Source organism: Ictalurus furcatus, chromosome 18 (assembly GCF_023375685.1).
Source record: "Ictalurus furcatus strain D&B chromosome 18, Billie_1.0, whole genome shotgun sequence".
NCBI classification, from domain to species: domain Eukaryota; kingdom Metazoa; phylum Chordata; class Actinopteri; order Siluriformes; family Ictaluridae; genus Ictalurus; species Ictalurus furcatus.
In genome coordinates, this window is record NC_071272.1 from 16,298,538 (window position 1) to 16,319,924 (window position 21,387).

A 21,387-nucleotide genomic window follows, 5' to 3' on the forward strand; every position below is an offset into this window, starting at 1 on the left:
TGGGCTCTTGTGTTCGGGATTAGAGCTGATAATGAAGTACACACCGTAAGGGATAATGGATGGAGAAGCTCAGGGTGGGAACGAAGCGGGGGCTTTCTGCTTCGAATACTAATCCTGAACAAAGGAGCTCAGCAAGTAGTCTGGACACCTGAACAACATCTTATCACAGGGTGCGTCAATACTATATTTGTACCCGATTGTGTTTTTAGTCTGAGAAGTATGCGTGCAACGTAAATGAAAACGAATGAAAATCCAGATTAATCTGGATTGTTCTAAATTGCAATCATTGACACATGGGGAATCAGTTGTTGTCTAAACCAAGAAACCTCGAACTGCGGAGAGCCTGCAGTTGAAAAGGGAAAGAGACCGAGTGTGTGCTAAAATGAGAATAAATATCGGCATGGCTTTTTGAGAGGTGGCGAAAACGCGGAGATCTGTAGGGTTTGAAGATCGACGCAGAGATGGCTTTTCAGGTCAGACATTTCAGTGGCTCAATAGGTAGCTAGCAAACATTAGCGCACTTGTTCGCTTGGTTCAGCTAGGTATCGAGTTTACTATGTTGTTTTTTGTTGTTGTTATGGTCGGTATGGTGAATTGCACTAATTTTCTGCTAGCTATGAGAGAGAGCAATTAACCTCTACTCCAAGAAAACTGTATCTGCCGCCACCGCCGTTGTCAAGTATTGGAGCGCATAACTCAAACCATCAGACTCCTCCCTGCCGAGGAACAGTGCCGACACACAACCCACCTAAAAAAATAAATAAATAAAAACTCTGCAAGTAACTTGAGATGGCGATAGAGAGAAGTTCAGTACTGCAGCTTTAACTCCACAGTGTGTCCCATGGCCATAGTTGACTTCTGATTATGTCAATCTTTTCTTTTTTTTTCCTTAATCTTGTGTTTAAACCTCAGCGTCATAAAATTGGTCGGGGGTTTTCACTGTTCTCCTCAAAAGGCCGGTGTGGACACGGATTTGTTCCAGCCGGGCAGGAGCCTCTGCTGAATCCACACGTTTAGTCAGTTGATCTTGGTCTTTAAATGATCGTTAGGTGGATGCAGGGGCTCCAGAGTTCACCTGAAGTCGTATCTCTCTGGCCTCATCTGCTCGCAACAAGAGTGGAGGAGAAGCTGAGGAAAGCAGATGCATATGCGCTACGTTTTTTTTTTTTTTCTTTCTCTTCATTCTTCTTGTAGCTGGAATGGAAATCTCTAGGCAAGTTTCATGGCTGGCTAGATCCCATAAATCTACCAAGTCTACTTTTTTCCCCTCATTTTTCTTAAACCAGCGAACCAGGATTGAGAGTTTTGGGGCTAAAATGTACTTCCTCCAAGACACAAATTTCCGCTCATACAATATCAGGTCAGCTAAATGTGCTTCTCGGAGAGCAGGAGCTGTCCTCCTCCGTTTACATGCACCGATTTCGATGATTTGAATCGGTTTGACTCACAGTCTCCTGATGATAGCGTCGGTACCATTCAGGATCCAATTTCAGCCTGAGATAATAAACAAATTATGAAGTAATTTTGGTGCTAAAATATACTGTAAATCAGCTTAGCAGTCTTGATACATCTGTGAATGTGAAATATTTACATTGAGAATTTCTCTGTAGTTATGAGCTTGAGCAGTGAAGCAAATACGTGTGTGTGTGTGTGTGTGTGTGTGTGTGTGTGTGTGTGTGTGAGTGTGCCTCCAGTAGAGGGCAGTAGCTGATTGCTCTTGCCCATGGGCAGCAAAAGCAGTAGGGTATCACAATGACGGAGCATGACGTAAATCCATCCCTTTGCTGCTTGGTAATCTGCTCATAATCGCGGTTTATTCACAAAACAGATTCCAGATTCAAGCCGGGTATAAACGGAGCTCAAAACAAATGTGTTCCTTGTGCATTGTGCGCTATTAGCATGGGACTCTGTTTGCTGCCCTGTATTTCTGCTCACACACTGTATGTCATCCTTCTCAGTGTGATTTATGAATGGTGGTTTTAATTACAGACCTGAGTCAAGCGATATTGTGTTGATTTGGGCTGAGATGCAGCCAGAGGCGTTCACACTGTGCACAGCACACTTAGCCATGTGAACTCTGTGAGTAAAGGGAATTAGTTACCTTAAAAGTCTCTTAGATCTTATTAAAATGCCTATTGGGCTATTAGCGCTCGGATTTGTCTTCACCTTAAACTAAATGCTAAATCAGTGGACATTTTTGTAGCTGCTTTGACCTGTCCAGGCAGTGTATGCTGAAATACTTTTAATGAACTCTAAAACAACATCTACTGCAAAGCCCCAAATCCCAGCTGAAAAGTGCAGAGCGGAAAGCTTTTCTCGTGACTACGCAGTCTCGGATTAGGATTGAATTTCCACTCTTGGAAAAAAAGACTGCGTGTGTACGCACTCTGGAGCTTGCTTTGCATTTCGCATATCAATGGACAGTGGACGTGGGTGTGTTTTTATTGTCTCTGGCTTTGCCATTGCACACAATGAACAACTTGTACTGAAGGTCTTTCCAGCGCCGTGACTGGAAGCATGTGGCATGGTACCTGGCACTGCACACGAACCACAATGAGTCAAAGATTAAAGTGCTGTTCAGATTTAGTTACAGCCAAGCCTGAAATTGCCAACTGCAGAAAATAGACAGGCTATGGCAGGGTGTGTTTACCCCCCTTGGTCTGTGTGTTCTAAGCCCTCAGTGACTGTTAAACCAAAGGAAATAGTTTCCATGGATTCCCCTCCTGGCCTGCTGAGTGAACGAGTGAGAGAGCGAGAGGATCCAGTTGCTGCGAGGGTTTTACAGTGGCTGTGACTATCCTGTTACTGGGCCGCGTGCTGTTCCTGCCCCCGTTTCTCAAATGGCGCTCCGGCACTCTTCCCCTGGATACACACCTCCTGAACACAGTTTACTCCACAACCTCAGTGCCAGGCCCTCAATACCCCCTGAATGGATGTTCTGACACATCTTACATCTGAACTTTGAACGTTACTGTATATACGATATGTAAGGCACTCTGTGGTAAAAGACACACTCCCCTAAACTTTGTCTTCTCAGACATAAATGAATCAGTTTATGTCGCTTTGTTGTATAAGCTGCATTTTAAAAAAAAAAATAAAAAATAAAAAAAAAAAAAAAAGTTTGTAGTGCTCCAAGATTAGATTATATTAGTCCGATTAGTGTTGCTGTAGTTTAGTACTCCAGGTGAGAATTTGCTGCGTGCATTTTTACTGCCAATGTCTTACCAGAGATATATTTTTGCTTTCTTCTGTTTGTAAGTTTGAGGTTTGTTATGATGGTGCGCCAGACCTGAGCTTGTGCAGCGGCTTGATCTTTCATGCATAATGCAAGGATAATTATTACTCTGTTGCAGGGGTCACCAGCCCTGTTCCTGGCGATCTACCTTCCTGAAGACTTTAGCTCCCAACCATAATCGTGTCCACCTGACCATCTAATCACTGCCTTAAGAAGTTCTTGATCAGCTAAAACAGGTGTGTTAGATTTTGGTTGGAGATGAAACCTGCAGGAAGGTAGATCTCCAGGAGGAAGGTTGGTGACCACTGCTCTATTGTCTAGAAGTTAGTTGTTATGAAAATGTTATTGTATAGCCATGTTTACCAATCAAACCTTGCAGTTCATTTTACAAGTAGCTTTTCTTTGATGGCTGACACGCATTAATGATTAATAATGCGTAGCATGTGTAGCTGTAGATCGGTTAGTTGTGTTGCCATCAGGCTTCTGGCAATGTTCCATCCCGTATCTCTTATCCCCACCAGCGCTACTGTAATCGTAGTGTCCTTGTTTCATGTTTTTTTTTATATATGTTCAGTAGTTTTAGGTAAAGATAAAGATACTCTATGTGGCCAAAGGTTTGTGGACACCTGACCGTAATACTCATGTGCTTGTTGAGCATCTCATTCCAGATTTCGTCCATTTGCTGTTAGAATAACTTCCACTCTTCTGGGAAGGCTTTCCACTAGATTTTGGAGCGTGGCTGTGGGGAATTGCCCATTCATCCACAAGCGCATTAGTGAGGACAGGCACTGGTGTCTGGTGAGGTGTCCGGCAAGTGTCCACATACTTTTGGCCAGGTAGTGTACCAGTCACAGAGTGTTGCATTTTATATAATGATGATGATGATGATGATTATTATTTTCCTAAATAATTCTAACCTGCTGAGTATTTCACAGGTCAGGGTGCTTATTTTTCACCCTTTGCTATGTTGCTCAGACAAGTTGCTCGTGTTGGCAGTGGAGGGGTTTATTTGTAAATTTTCTTGTGTTCATTCAAGCTTGTGTGCATGTGTAACATAGCCCAAAAAACGTACATCAGTGTTCTCAGATCTTTAGTATCAGTCTCCCTCTCTGAATCTGTCTCTCTCCACATCTTTTATATGGTCTGTGGAGTGAGTCAACCACTTTCACCTCTCGGCTTTTGTAGATGGCATGTGGGCTCTTTAAGATATCAGACAGCCTGAAGAGAAGAGACTGAGAGAGGCTGCCTCCACCCCAGGGGGTCAGTATGTCTACTGTCAACCCCACACACATCAGTTTGATGCTAGAGTTGTAGTGCTATCTCAAGTGGAGACACTTAGCAGCATCAGGCCAGTGAAGAAGGCCAGTTAACCTTGCGGGACGACACTGGATGAAGATTCATTCAGTTGAAATGAAGATGTCACCTTCCCGTCCTCTCTCCGTCCTCACTACAGGACAGGGAAGCCCGTGTTTCCTCTCAGATTGGAATGGTCAGCTGTTTATTTTCAGGCCAGTATTAATGTGTTGATCTGCACCATCTGCTAGTCTTGGGCAGACTGTTGGAAACGGATACGGCTTCTGCACGGTTAATGTCGCTGCCCAGATTTAGGAGGCAGAAGAAATATTTGGTTGAGTTCTGCCTCTAGTTGACTGATTGCCTTTATTATTCTGTCTCACCGAGATCCAAAATAAACTAACCTGCCCTGGATTTTCGCTCTGCTGATTGCTTATGCTGTCATTTGGCTTCTCAGTTGCTGACTATATTGTATTCTTCCTCGCTCAGATTTTAACAGCTTTCACTGGCTCCATATACATGCACACAGTGACAATTATGTACAATTAAATAATGTACAATTATGATCAGATTTTTGCTTAGTAAACAGTAGACCATGATGTTTTGTATCAGATTATAACAGTATATTTGCGTGCAAGTGTCCACACACTGTCCCAGATGCAATAAAACTCCACAGCATGAAGAAAAGGCAAAATTGTGTGCAAGCTGCAGTCTTTAAAATCTCCTGATGCTATAATTGAGAGAAAACTAATTTTGAACATTTTTAAAACGTTTTAGTTGGTGAACTGGGTTATATCATAATCATAATAATTGATCGACTAATGCCCGACGCTTAGTAGTGCCTACTCGGCGTAGCTCAAGGTCCCTTTCCAGAACCTTTACACCGACTGTCCCTCAGTGGTGGAATGAACTTCCAACCTCAATCCGGACCGCAGAATCGGTCACTATCTTCAAAAAACAGCCAAAGACCCTCCTCTTCCGTGAACACCTAACTAACTCCTAAAAAAAAAAAAAAAAAAAAAAAAAAGATCTTGTATGGTAGCACTACTTGTATTGTTCTCTGCTTGATATATCGCTTTGCTTGTATTTCCTCATTTGCAAGTCGCTTTAGATAAAAGCGTCTGCTAAATGAATAAATGTAAATGTAATAAATGCCATCACAAACTTTTTCTGAGAGAGTTCTGGGTATCATTAGTGCTTCATTAGCACACTCTGTTTCCATTATAAAAAGGGTGAACAAATGATAAATTCATTAGCTAGCTCTGTTGTATTTGCCCTTGTTTTCGTTCTCTGGAAATCTAATTAATTATGTTAACATGTGGTAGCTAATGCATATTAACCACAAAATATGATGAGTTATAAGTTATATAGATTGGTTATAGGGATTTTATACGATTCAGTATAAATTATTCTGATAACGTCTTTGTGGAAGCATATCGTGTTTACGCTATTGAATAAAATGAAGCAAGTCTTTGGCTAAAGTTTATCTATACTTGCATTACCCATGAGGGATGTTATTCAAGTCTGGCAGTGTATTTTTGCTTAAGAGTTTTATGTTTGAGTTTGTCTTGTGCTGCACTGTTCTGTATTTTGCTCAGTTTCATCACCGCTTCTTACGTTTGCGTTACTGATTTCGTAAACGTTTGTTTGTCGTGTGTACAAGCTAATACTAATCACAGTTCCTATTAGGGGTGTAATGATGCGTTCCAATCACGATTTGATTGGAGATATGGTACTGGCTTGACGATTTTTACTCAGTTTGAATGAAAATTGAGGAATAAAGAAAAAGAAAAACAATGACAGAAAAGACTCAGTTTTTCATTTCTGAATCATAAACGACGCAAAGCAACATGCAACTTGTGTCTCTATAAAACGAGATGCATCAAAAATGAGCTTGGACTAATTTTTCTTTTGGAGTCATTTGGGAATACTGTTGTAGCGTCAGCATCCTCGGAGTCCAGACCCTGTAAGTATGGCTCGATCATGATCTGCCAGCTTTAGACTCAGTCTGAGCATCTCAGCAGTGCTGCAGTGGGCGTGCATGTCTGCTCATGTGTACACTGTACATGTGCATTCTGTGTACGTGCCTTAACGACATGGTGTCTCAGCTGGTGGAGTTGAGTACTGATAGAGAAAACAAATGGTTGGGGGAGGGGGAGGTGGAAGCTGCAGATCTTTTCTTTGACCCCACCTCCTTCTGTGTGCTTCTGTGCACATCAGCGTTCTGTAAAGCTGCAAATGGCAGAGTCAGTGAATGCTTCTGTATGGGAACTAAATAAATATTTGAATTATCAGCAGTATGTGGGAAGAATTGGATATTAGAAAATGTCTCTTATGCCAGTTACACATGTGAGTTTAACCTCTGTTTTTCTTGTTACTACCAGTTTTTTTAGACCTGTAAAACCCCCACACTATATGTGCGATTAATCACCACTAATGTCCGTCACAACCCCCATTCATTGTGAGCAATTCACCCAGCCGATGGCTATTCCACAAAGCATTTCCATTTCAAATGCACAAGAAAATAGTACTTGAATACCTTTTAAATATTATGACCTATTCTGTTGTACTGCTCCAGACAGAATGAGCATTAGCGGTTGTGCTACACAACGACAGCTACACTGTGCTTTTGTAGTCACATTTGTCCAGGCAAAATTTTATAAAAAGAGGAAGTTTCATATATTCTAGATTCATTACACATAAAGTGAAATATTTCAAACCTTTTTTTTTTGTTTTGTTTTAATTTTGATGAATACGGCTTACAGCTCATGGAAATTAAAAATCCATTATCTCAAAATATTAGAATAAAGAATTTATAATACAGCTTTACTTCTGACCAGTACAAAGCGCTGACACTGGAGACTTCTTTCATAATTGTTAAATAAGCATCTCTCTCCAGAATGCTTCACTATGTCAGATATTTTTTTTAAATGTCAGGTTGTTTGAAATGTCTGTTCATTACTGTGCTTAGATTAGATTATGTGGAGTGTCTGCCCACAAGTCCAGTTAAATTAGCTGTTAATATAGAAATGATTACGTATTAGGACGAGCAAATTAACATTATCCTGTGATATGTCTTGATGTAATTAATGAACAACGTCTGAGCAGTCAGATTCAAGACTTCAACATGTATTTGTGTGTATTTCACTTAACACTGTTCTATAGTAAGAGACTAGAGACCATAGATAATACATTTAAGGAGTAGTAATAGCTCATCTGCCACTACATACCTCCAGTTCCCTTTAGAAATAGAGAAGTTGTTAGAGAAAGCTCTGTCAGGGAGAGTGGAGGAGACACGTTCAAGTGGAGGGACAGGAAGATATTAGCGTATTGCTGGTGTCCTGCTTCTGTTTTACTGTAGCGTAAGTGATGCCACATGAGACAAAACTGATGCTTATTTGCAGTGTTTTTCCTGCCAGAAGCATTTCCATTATAGCTTCTCACAACATTTGGTGTAACTATCATGTTTTGTTGCTATACATTTGAAACATTTGCAGTTAAATAAACATTTATCTGTAATATTTTATATACACTGTATGGTCAAAAGTAGTTTGTGGACACCTAACCATCACACCTGTATGTGACTCTTCCCCAAACTGTTGCCACTGTTACTAATTCCCCAAATCTATGAAATCTGCGTTCATAATGGGGTTCAGCTGGACTAGACGCAAACAGGCCTTATTACTGCAAACCCTGTTCAATCAAATCAACACTTATATAGAACTTTTTAACAGCGTGGTTAAAAGATCTTACCCAGTAACAGACTATGCCAAAATTAAAAGAAACTCCAGAAATGATGAGGAAGAAGGTGATCGAAATGCATCAGCCTGGGAAGGGTTACAAAGCTATTTCAACGGGTCTGGAATTCCAAAGAACCACAGTGAGAGCCATTATCTCCAAATGGGAAAACTCAGCACAGTCATGAACCTTCACAGAAGTGGCAGGCCTTCCAAAATTCCTCCAAGAGCACAGCAACTACTCATGCATCATCCATCACTCTTGCATCAATAAAGGTCACTGTTCATGATTCCGCTATCAGAAAGACACTGGGCAAAAATGGCATCCATGGAGTGGTGAGGTGAAAACCACTTCTAACCCAGAAGAACATTAAGGCTCGTCTGAATTTTGCCAAAACACACCTTGAAGATCCTCAAACCTTTTGGGAGAATGTTCTGTGGATTGATGAGTCGAAAGTGGGACTGTTTGGAAGACAGCAGTCCTGTTACATCTGGCATAAACCAAACACCGAATTCCACAAAAAGAACATCATACAGTCAAGCATGGTGGTGGAAGTGTGATGGTGTGGGGATGATTTGCTGCTTCAGGGAAACATGGATTCTAAAGGAGACAGTCCTAAAGGAGAATGTCCAATCTTCAGACCATAAGCTGAAACTCAAGTGCAACTGGATTATACAGCAAGACAATGATCCCAAGCATAGGAGTAACTCCAATGGCTCAGGAAAAAAACAAAATTAAATTTTTGGAGTGGCCTAGTCAAAGTCCTGACAGTTTGTGCTCGAAAACCCTCCAATGAGGCTGAAATAAAGCAGTTCTGCAAAGAAGAGTGGGCCACAATTCCCCCACAGTGCTGTGAAAGACTGATCGTCAGTTATCAGAAGTGTTTGGTTGCAGTTATTGCTGCTAAAGTAGGCACAACCAGATTTTATGTTTAAGAGGGCAATTAGTTTTTCACATAGGTGATGAGTGTTGGATAACTTTTTTTTTTTTTTTTTTATTCAATAAAATTTTTTTTATATAAAAACTGCATTGTGTGTTTATTCAGATTGCCTTTGTATTATGATGTTTCATTTGAAGATCTAAAACTATTTAGTATGAGAAAGGAAGAAGAAATCAGGATGGGGGCATATACTTACTTGTGTCTCAATCTGCTTGACCACCTCCTCCTCCACTCTCCACTGCATTTGACCTCCACACTCTGCTGAGCTGCTTTAATGCATCCATCTTTGCCATGCAGTTCTCGTGTAGTTCTCTAAATGTGCCACATTGAAAGCGTCTGACACTTGCTTGTCCTTCTTATTTACATAATGTGTGCAAAAATGTATAATATAGAGTATACATAAATAAAAGGTCCTGCTCGTTTTGAAGTTTGAAACTGGGCTGCACTTCTAATTATAGAGCGATGGTGTATGTGATGTGTGCTAGCTGCTGAACTGGATCTGTAGAGCAGGGTGTCAGGTTTTTCATTACGGCAATAAAAAAAAACATCACATAGATGAGATGTGACCTACTTTAGTACCAGCATTATTATTACTCCTCACATAGGACCAAAAGAAATGGGTCATTTATGCAGCACCATTAATCTTAGTTGCTTTGATGATATTTAGAAATTGTAAGGTGTTCTTTCAGGGGTACACACCACTTCTTGAAATGCCATCAGACTAAAAGCAACATCCACATCCTGTGAGTGACATTCAGTATGTTTACATAGACAACAATAATCTGATGTTAACCCGGTTAAGACAATACTCTGATACTCTGGTTATTAACAGCAATTATTGATTACCTTAATCCGGCTAAAGTCATACTCGAAGTAAAAAAAAAAACAAAATATGTGGCGTATTCCTATTTTAGTCGCGTTATCGATGTGCATTATAGACATGTACACACCTTAATCACACTGTTAACGTCATGTGGGAGTTTTCACCGCATTTTGCGACAGGACACGTACACACACAGCAGTGCTCAACCGTTTAACGGCAAACGAGAGCACGGCTGCATCCGAAACCACGTGCTTACCTACTATAGGCCTATAGTAGGCGAAATACATGCGTCTCGGCTACTATATAGTAGGTAAGCATGTGGTTTTGGGCGCAGCCCACGGCTTCAAGCAGTCATCTATTTGCATGTACAGCATAACAAATAATTAACTGCACTTGAAGCTTTCGTAAAATTATAAATGAAACGGCCAAAAACTGTGTACGGTACCATAACAAAGATGAACTGTATGTTGATACGTGAAATTCTGGAGGGAACGTCGGGTGGCGTGGAGTGGGGACTTAATGATGTGTGCCGTTAATCGATCTATGTTCTATAACATGTAAAACGGGAACATGAAAAGAATATTCTAAAAGCAACTCATGTAAACACCTTAATCACAATATTGTCTTATTCAGAATAAGGTCAATAATTAGATTATTGCTGTCCATGTAAACGTACTCATTGTTAGTGTAGGTTTCTAAGCTATTTATAGGCTGGGTGAAGTTAAGTGCAAATTTCCTGCTCATGTTTTATGCATTTGGTTAATGCAATAAAATTGTTGGATATTCATCTCTTGTATAGATTCAGTACTCCGAGATATATATATATATATATATATATATATATATATATATATATATATATATATATATATATATATATATATATATATATATATATATAAGATAGATCTCCTTTCTTGACTCGAAAACATGTGGCTTTTTGGTGATGCATGCATACATAAACCAGGCCACTATTGGGTTATTATTTTATGATGTTTATACTTGTTTGAATTTGATTTCTTCTGATCCAGTTTATGAGCCTGGGCCCAGTTTATAGGTTGTCCATCCTACCAGTGCCAAAGAGATATCACTAAAGATGTTCATTCGTGGTCTATTAATGATCCACTGATTTAAATGTGTTTTAAATATGCATCATTTTCTATAGTAAATAATAAATGACTTGATGCGACAGGTCTACAAATATTCACAAAACTAGAGAATTGACTGCTCTTTTAATACTAATTGACATTAGAGTTTTGGCTTCTGTTGTATAAAATAATGGGACTAAACAGGTTGTAGTAACAATTTAAAAACTTTTATTTAAAACACAAATTTTTCATTTATAGGATATAATTGTAAAAATCAAGCTCAGGGTGGAAAACTTAATGCATTATGTTTGATTCCCTATTCTTGAGTGTCTCTGTATTCAACTTTTTTTTTTTCTCTGCTGTCAGCACACCAAACTGGCCAGTGAACAAGCTTTAACGGGTTTAAGATGTGTTCATTAAAGCAATAAATCTTCCAGTTTCTGCTTGCAGAGTGCTTTGGAGAAGTGTTTATCATAGTGTATCAAAGGGCAGGAATGTGCTGTTCACCCTCTTCCACATACACGTGCTCATAGACACCCATGATTCGTTAGTGTATGTTGAGTGTACCATCCATCCCACCCAGGGAGCACGGCCAATTTCGCGCTCTTGTCTCCAGGCCAGGGGTGGCTGTGGCATTGTTGATCAGGCTTAAATGTTTATTACACCTCACATAATTTAAGCCTACTTTATTATGCAGTCTCTTGAATGTATTATTTGATGCACAGACGTATGGGTACACCCTTAAAAACCTGCTTTGGCTAATCGATTACATTTGGTGTACAGGGAAAAAATTCTGTAAATTTTGGCTGAGATCCTGTTCAAAGATTTCAGAGAGTGACTTAATTCTGATGGTTCAGTAAGAGTCGGCCATTACATAGCGTATACAAACTTTCCTCTGTGGATCTCCATGTGTTCTTTTGAGATGTTATTAAAGCCTACACTAAAAGCTCTATATTTGATCATTGTGTTCTTTAGCAATCCTTTGCAAACTGTGTGTCATATGAAATTGATTAAGGAAAGGTTATGTGAGTTTTGAGATCATCTTCGCTTTTGTGGTTCCCGAGTATTTGCTTTGGCCTGCATTACTGAAATAATAATGATGTAAGAAGTATACTCGTACACTGTATATTTCTGACACCACAGAATGGACATAGTCATGTGTTTGTTTTTTTTGTTTGTTTGTTTGTTTTTTTTCTTCCTCTCCACAGTAATAGTTTCTCAGGAGAGATTTCTCACTTGTGCGCTGGTTTCTTGGCTCCTTCTCGCCTTCCGTGTCGCTGCTATGTGTCTTGAGGCTCCTCCAGGAAAGTCTTTATAATTGTCCTCAGATGTGATGGCATGCCATTGCAGCTGTGGCAAATTTAATTCCTCCATGGCCTGTGTTTTTTAACACTCCTATCACGGACGTCGCCTTGGTTTCACCTCTCATCTAAAGCCATGTGCTCTCTTGAGAACATCAACCGTGCTGCTTTGGGATTGCATGATTAGCTTGGAGATGTCCACACAGCCAGCTGGATAGATCTCATACAGGCCAGGTTTTAAAAAAAGAAAATTCAGTAAACAAACCAAAAAAAAAAAAACGAAATGGAAAACAGCATGAATTGGTTTGAGTAATCTAGAAGTCTTCTGCTCTTGATATTACTGTTTACTGGCTTGAGTATGGGCAGTGAATTCTTGGGAGGGGGGGGGTTTGTGTTGTTTTTTTGTTTTTTCTTGTCTTCCTGCCCAAGCACCTATTGTCCCTTACAGTCTCTCCTTCTCCCGGTATTTGTCTCTGTCAGAGTGTTCCTGACGTCTGGCCCGTACTAATCCCAGAGGGGGGAAAGAGCGCACAAGGGCACGTGCTGGAGAAGCAGTCTGGGCCGTTGCAAGGGCAGCCCCCTCCTTCCACCCTTGCCTTTTGGTGTACTAGTTCACTGCTTTGTCCCACGGACTGTACCAATGAGAGTGCGTAGGGGGAGGAGGTTGTACAGAGGGGAAGGCAGGAGGGAATTGGAGCATGTGCTGCTGAAAGGATATTCGAGATTGGTACATCGAGCAGAACCACTCTTATACATCATTCTCCGTTCAGTCGTACCTCTGTTAGTCTGCAAACTGGGCATGTGGTTTAATCCCATGCTGAATAATCAGGACTTTGGGTGACCGTGTGGGGCATCAGGAGAATGATGAGAAAAACAAAACAGTGGAGCTGAGACACCAGAGCAGTTTTGCAGAATCCAGTAATAGCCATCACTCTGCTGCGTGCGTTTGTATGAATGCGTCAGTGGGAGGAGCGAAGTCTTGCTACCGTGTTAGGACGGAGCACTAGAGAGGCAGCACCACCGATATCTGCTGAGCGGAGCGGCAAGTGTGTGTCTCCCACAAACCACGCTCCCGCTGAGTGATGGAGATGAAAGGCGGGCTGAGGGGGAGGAAGCATTGAGGAGGAACAAAAGACTGGCTTAAACATCTTACCGGTGCAGACAGGACGCTGAGTCTGTGTGAGTCCCTCCTGTCTCTCTCTTTCTCTTCTTTCTGCTCTTGATTTGTTCGGCGTTTACTTATAGTCTGTTCTGCACCTTGTATCTAAAGGCTACAGATGTTTGGATGTCTTTTCATACCAAGGGAGCTAATCAATGCATTTTTGCTTCTGCTGTTAACTTGGAGCTCTATATTCCAGCTGTTTTCTACAAGTGGATCTTTTCACATCTTTTATATTTGTTAATTTGAAGTTTTCTTATCTATAAAACTTCTATTCTGTCCATAACCACAGAATAGTCCTTCTGATGATACCACACGACCGGGACGGACAAGAATGCTCCAACACTGTTGACCAGAATATGAAACTAAGTAATAAATAATAATAATAATAATAATAATAATAATAATAATAATAATTTTAAAAATTGTTTTTACTATCGGCCAGAATGCACCCGCAGTGGAATCAAGGTCTTGAACGATTTTCCAACTCTGTTCAAAAGTACAATCATTTCGGTCTTCATTACCAGCAATACCTATAAAGATACTGTGTGGTCACGAGGGAAAGTATTTTTATTTAGACATGGCACCTAACAGCCGGGTTAGATTTGTAGTCATGGCGTTCGCAGAGGGACGTTTCTCCATGCTCGTTCTGCAGTGAGTGTGTTAGTGCACTGTGGTTTGCAGCGGTTATATCGAGCTATTCTGGATAAATAGGTCATTCTCTCTCTCTCTTGCGTAGAGTTTTTGGAAGAGCCACTCTGGCTCATAGGCAGTGTGATGAGTACTGCAGCTCAGCTGGCCAGAAGTGCAGTTTCACTAATGACCCGGGTGAAAAACCACCACCTCGGGTTCTCGGCCACACTTTCTGTGATCTCTCCTTTACTGTTCAGGCTCACTTTCCCATGAATACACCAATGGCTCAACCTTCCATTGTGCACAGAAGAGTAACTAATGACTTTACCTGCTTTTTTATTATAATAATTATATATTTTTACCTTTTTACAAGCAGTGGTAAAGTTTCAAGCAGAAATGAATGTGGAAAGAAAGAACATGCAAGAACAGCACAAAAAGAAAGAAAGAACAAACATGCGTGTACCTTGTGAAAGAAAGAAAGAAAGAACTTGCAAAAAACATGCAGAAGAATGAAAGAAAGAACATGCCAGACAGAGAAAAAGAAGAACATGCAAGCACCATGCAAAGAAGAAAGAAAGAACAAACATGCAAGAATCTTGTGAAAGAAAGAAGGAACTTGCAAAAAACATGCAAAAGAATGAAAGAAAGAACATGCCAGAACGAGGGAGGGAAAGAAAGAACATGCAAGAACCATGCAAAAAAGAAAGAAGAAACATGCTAGACACAGAGAAAGAAAGAAAGACTATGCAGGAGATGGGGAAAAACATGTAAGAGAACAAAAGAAAGACCATGCAAGAAAAAGAAAGACAAAAGGATGTGAATGAAACATGCAAGAGAAACAATGAATACATGCGAAAGAAAGAAAAAACATGCAAAGGAAAAAAAGTGGAGCTGAATTTGTAGAAGAAAAAGAGTTGATTTTATTGTAAGACAAGCTGATTGTCTCTGTGCTGCTTCTGCTGTTGTTATTGTTGTTATTATTATTATTATTATTATTATTATTATTATTATTATGTGCTATAAATGCCTGTAGGGTTTAATGGGTTTACATAGATCCAGTTCAAATAAACAATCCCACTCGAGCTCCTTCATGCTCGAAATACTAAGCATTAACTCAAGGATGGTGTATCCTAGGATTTACAACCTGCTGTATTTGTGTTGCTCTGAGCAGTCAGGCTTCATTTACCCACACTGTGCACTTTGCTTGACCTTTAAAAAATTGTTTTAATAGTTTTTGTCCCAAAATTAGTTATTTTTCATTTTACAGGACGGTTTTTCTGATATACATCTGTTTAAGGTCTGATATATGTAAACGATCTCGGTTCTGATTGGCTGATCTCTTTACTTGACTGAGGTTAGAGGTTTATCCATCGTGAGCCAGCTCTCAATGGTGTAAACACTCAGACTGCAATGTGGAGACTCCTTTACTCACGACTTTCTTGAATGTAACTGGGTCAGCCCAGCTGCTTTATACTGTATAGGCAGACATATATAAACGTGTTCACGGTAGTGACATCAGAACCGTGAGGAAATCAAACAGACTGCCTTTGCAGCTTCGTTTCTATATTGTCCCTCCAGGATTTTACGATTGCAGAAATTAACGCCAAATTAAGGAAACTCAGCAATAAATAGTGAGTGTGAGCAAAAGCGTGTGATTGGCTCACTCATTGCCCAATTATTAATCTCCAGGTAGAGGTCACTCTGTAAAGCAAGGTTAAAATGAGCTGCTCTTGTCTGATATTAGAGATTCAATTTGTTAGTGGAGCTTTATACACATGCCGAAACGTCTGTCAAAGTGTTATCTGGAATAAATAAATGCAAATAAAAGAGGCTTGTAGAATACATATATAAGGGCTTCTGCTAAATGCCTCAGCAAACCAGATGACACAAAGCCAGATACAAAGAAATCCCTATTTGTTTATTGATGTTGAGGTTGATTTAGGAAGGCATCATTGTTTGTAGAGTAGCAGAACATAATGGAGCGTGCGCGTGTGTGTGTGCATATAAATGCACGCTTCTCTCTGAGGTGCTTCCCAATCTTTTATTGTCAGCACAGCCATCTGAGGCTCAGCAGTAATGATGTGTCAATCACAGAGTGATTCACAGCAGGCCGGAGAGACACGTGACGCACGCACGCACGCGCACGCACACGCACGCACACACCAGAAGTGTCGAGAGTGATGCTGAGCAGAGAACAGTTTGTCACCTGTAAAGCCCAACATGTATTCTGGCATTTACTTCTATAGCCTCTGAATACCATCGGCAATCAACACAAGCGTACTATGCACATGGGAAAATGTAATATCAAGCTTAATGTGATTTCTGTAACTGACCTTTACCTACGTGTTTCTGCTTTCGGATCCCGTCACATCAGCAAGGAACGGAGAGAATGAGATGTAATATGTAGGAGCCAGCTGGTGCCAGTTCATTCCTAATTATGGCATGATGCGCCATTAACAATGTCTTTAATTGGGGCATGTAACATACTATTTGCTTTATAAGTGAACTAGATCCATGTTCTGAGTGGCTGCATTTCTTTATGAATGACACACTCCAGATAATTTGATTTGTGTGCACTTAGAGATGTCATCTCCGTAGAATAGCAGCGATCTCCTGCTGTGCCAGTTTAACACACTGCAGCAGTAATCCCATTTATCGTCATCTATTATTCATAGTATGTAGGAGAAATGCTCAGCTGGTGACAAATCATCCAATGCCCCTTCAGCTTACCTTGTAGCACCCAATGGAAGTGCTGTGAACGGAGCCTTAGCAAAGGACTAGAGGATGTGAAACCGCTAATGTGTCTTAAACGTAACAGTTTTCATCTAACAGCCTTATTTACATCTCTACCTTTGTGTGTGTGTTTTTTCTTTTTTTTTTTTTCTTTCTTCTTTCTTTCAGCTGAGCCTCGCTGAAGAGCAGAGTGAAGTGAGCCGGAATGGCCTGGAGTCAAAAGAGCTGGTGTACCTGGTTCACATCTACTGTCAGGTGTGCATGTCTTTGGCACTTTTCAGATGATCAACAATAATAGCATACGCAAACACCTGGATGACCACCTCCTGTAAAATTAGTATTACATGGGACTAATCACTGCAGTCATTAAGGGAAAGTCTGAATACTGTATGTGACTGAGTGGTGTGCTGCGGCCCCACTCGAACAAAGTTACTGTTATCACACCAATCTTCGATATATTCCTATAACATATCCTAAAATGTCTTATTCCTCTTATAACAGCAATGTACCAATGAATACCATTCTTTTTTCTCAAAGAACTGGAAGTCATACTTTTTTATATTTTTATAATTGCATCTATTGTTGTGGAATGTCCACAAACCAAGCTAGTTCCTCTTATCACTTACAATATAGCAGCTATAAATAATTGTTCATTCACATTCTCTTGAAGTTAACAAGACACGAAAAACAGTTTGTTAACGCGAAAGACCTCCTTCCTTTCCAATTGCAGAAAACGTTCCAAGTATAGCGCTGACTGTTACAAAGTGCTGACACGGACTACTTCCACAAAATGTACATTTCTATCGTTGATGGGGATTGCGAGTTTCAAAACCTGATAATGCCACAGCAATCCGTGGCCTGCAGTTCAAGGGAGCAAAAATTGTCTGTGCTCTCTCTCTCCAGTCGCAGCAACAGTTGCCAACCATGGGCGTTTGTGAGCTCGTGCATGAGGAAGCGGGTGGAAAGCGCTTTCCTCCAAGTAACAGAATACACCTTGTTATTCAATATCAAAGGGGGGGGGGGACAATACTGACAAAACAATACTGTAATGTTTCCTTACAACTTCAGTGATTGTAGCCATACATTTTAGTTTTAATTTAATATTTTTAATACAGAAAGCACACAAAGCATATTTACATAATTTCAGTTCTAGATTCCTAAGAAGCAGGCTAAAAGTGACCGTGAGACTCAAAAAGGAGATATTCAGAGAGTAGAAGTGATATTAACACAGATACTTGGCTCATATAGCATACAGATCCCTGAAACGCAAAAAGCACTGGTGTTTGGATTCTCTTAGATGGAAACTGTCAGGAAAACAGAATAATAAATGGGTCTGAGAACATGGAAACAACCATGTGCCAAATAAATGATGCAGGAAAGGTTTGAAAGTGCATGAATTGGCAATCAAGTGAATGTGTAGCTAATTACAAATCATAAGCAGGAGTTTGAAAGCAAGGTGGTGATTTCTTTCTCTGCATTCTTAAGACAGCCAGGAGCATTATAGCACACTCAACTGCTTCTCAAGCTGTCTAGTTGGTGACTCAATCAAGAAAACAACCTAGGTTAGGATTGGTAACCAGTTGGCATTCGCCTTATCAGGAGATCACAAGTACCACATCAATCTATGGCTGGGAGTCCAAGGGAGTATAATTGGCCATGTTCTCTGTTCTCTCTTCCTGAGGTGCGACACTAACCAGTCATGGGCATCTGTAAGCTCATGTATGTGGAAGAAGGCAGTTAATGTTTTCCTCCAAGTGTGTTCAGCTGCCCTGTGACATGGCATTCAAACTGCAGTCTGAGTATACGTGTTTCGGAGGACGCACATGCTGATGCTAGCCTTCACCCGCTCCACTTGGTAGTTGTCATATGTAGCAACAACTAATCGATAAAATTCGTTGTCAACGAATCTCATTATCAATTAGTTGGTCTGCGCGTGGCATGGGGGAGATTCACTCATTATGTTACTTTACATTACGTGTACCCTGCCTTGTGCCCGATGCTCCCTGGGATAGGCTCCAGGATTGCCCGTGACCCTGAAGAGGATAAGCAGTATAGAAGATGGATGGATGTTACCCTCCCAAGGAGTGGTCAACCAACAAAGATCACTCCAAGAGCAAGACGTGTAATAGTTTGCGAGGTCACAAAGGAACCCAGGGTAACTTCTAAGCAACTAAAGGCCTCTCTCACATTGGCTAATGTTCATGAGTCCAGCATCAAACGAATACTGAACATCAGTGGTGTGCATGGCAGGGTTGCAAGGAGAAAGTCACTGCTCTCAAGAAAGAACATTGCTGTCCCTCTGCAGTTTGCTAAAGATCACATGAACAAACCAGAAGGCTATTGGAAAAATATTTTGTGGATAGATGAGACCAAAATAGAATTTTTGGTTTAAATGAGAAGTTTAAATGTTTGGAGAAAGGAAAATACCATCTATGAAACATGGTAATGGTAGTATCATGGTTTGAGCCTGTTTTGCTGCATATGGGCCTGGATAGCTTGCCATCATTGATGAAACAATGAATTCTGAATTATACCAGCTAAGGAAAAATGTCAGGACATCTGTCCATGATCTGAATCCCAAGAGAAAGTGGGTCATGCAGCAAGACAATGACCCTAAGCACACAAGTCATTCTACCAAAGAATGGTTAAAGAAGAATAAAGTTAATGTTTTGGAATGGCCAAGTCAAATTCCTGACCTTACTCCAATAGAAATGTTGTGGAAGAACCTGAAGCAAGCAGTTATGTGAGGAAACCCACCAACATCCCAGAGTTGAAGCTGTTTTGAGGAATGGACTAAAATTCCTCCAAGCCGATGTGCAGGACTGATCAACAGTTACCGGACACGTTTAGTTAGTTATTGCTGCACAAGGGGGTCACACCAGATACTGAAAGCAAAGGTTCACATGCTTTTGCCACTCACTGATGTGTAACATTTGGATAATTTTCCTCAAATTTTGTGTCATGTGTCCTTTTCTGAATGAAACTCATCATTGTCTCTCATCATGACAAACTATAAACAAGGTTTTGTTTTTTTATATGTAGTATTATGATTCTGCAAACGTGGTAGAGATGTCTGTGGGGGAAAAGAGAGGTTTCTTAGCCACATCACAAAAAAAGCAGTGAATAGCATAGAAAGCTTTGAGAGCCTTTTAACAAGATCCTGCTCATGCACTTGCCTGAATAATGGCAACTCTCATCCTGACTGTGTGGAAAAACTGTGTGTGTGTGTTTCAAATTCCACTTCTGTGTGTGAGAGCAGTACCAAATCCACAGGCCTGCTCCTTCTGGTAAAAAAAGAAAAAAGTGGTGTGGAATTAACCCAGAGAAAGCGCAGATGCACATGCATAGATCGCTTTATTTCCACACTCTTTTAAAGAAGGAGTCCCAAACAATGGCAGCTCCAGACGTTCCATATGAAACGAAATGGGAGCAGGAGAATAAAGCGCCACAGGCTGCACTCCCTTGTTTATTTTCCCAATAGCTTCACCAGTTCCTCAGCTATGGCTCTGGTTCAGAGGGATCTTTGAAAGCTGTATCAAAGGCACTGAGGTTTCATCTTGGATTAGAGCTCTGTGGGTTGGACAATGAGGTGAGGAAAAAGGAACAGAATATCAGAGTGGTCCTAATTTGGTAAAATAGGCTCATAGTTCAGTGATGCAGCATGTTTTTAGAGTTTCTCTGTAATGTCCACTTCTCTCTACCAAGCTAATATTGGCATGTTGAGGTCTGTTGTGAAATAAGAAGTCATGAAGGTTATGAGCTAAAGGGCTCGGAGAGAGGGTTACTAAAGCCGCTTTCTTGGCAGCGCTCGCTCTGTGGGTGTGCTGGCGTACAGGATAGACAGCTTTATGGTGCACTCGGAGTCAGGCTCCAGAAACCTGCCATTATGATGGATGTCTCACAAGAGGACACATCGCATCACTTGTGGAATGGGGAAGAGTAGAAGTAACATCCCACAATAACACCGCAAGCAGGACGACCATTTCACATCCTGCAGCTCATCAAGGAGCCAGTACTAATGTTAGGCAAGGTTAATAGTTTGCAGGTTATATTATTTTTCAGCTTCCATGTCAAATTTATTTTATTTCTCAAGATGAAAATACTGGTTGCGCAACTCATCTGTTCACTATGTGAATTGGGATCTATTATGGAGGCTTTTAGGGATGCTCAGAGCAGACAATGCTATAACAATGATTTCTCCCTTAATAGCCATACAGTTATTAGAGCTATGGAGGTGGGGGGTTGTGTCTGTAAAGCTCGTGCGAAAGATTTATAGGAAGTCTGTTAACAGTAACTGAACTCCAGCACTGACCTGAAGCAGAACCTGTGATTTAGAACTCCACGATTCATCTCAATTTTTGCTGCTCAAAATGACAACTTTTCTGTTGCATTGTACCATTCATGGTGCATTATTGATGTGTAATGTCCCTGGAAATAAGGCAGT

At 40.6% G+C, this 21,387-nt stretch overlaps 1 protein-coding gene across 4 annotated transcripts in view; it reads left to right on the forward strand.

Annotated features, from left to right (window-relative positions):
* arhgap32b (Rho GTPase activating protein 32b) overlaps positions 1-21,387 on the forward strand; it is a 124,719-nt gene that overhangs the window by 67,137 nt on the left and 36,195 nt on the right. For 3 of the 4 annotated variants that reach the window (XM_053649552.1, XM_053649553.1, XM_053649554.1), the window contains exon 6: positions 17,112-17,198. In XM_053649552.1, coding sequence (XP_053505527.1) covers positions 17,112-17,198 — 87 coding nt within the window. Of the gene's footprint in view, positions 1-11,007; positions 13,598-17,111; positions 17,199-21,387 lie in introns of those variants that run through there. The other variant, XM_053649555.1, reaches the window with a different exon arrangement.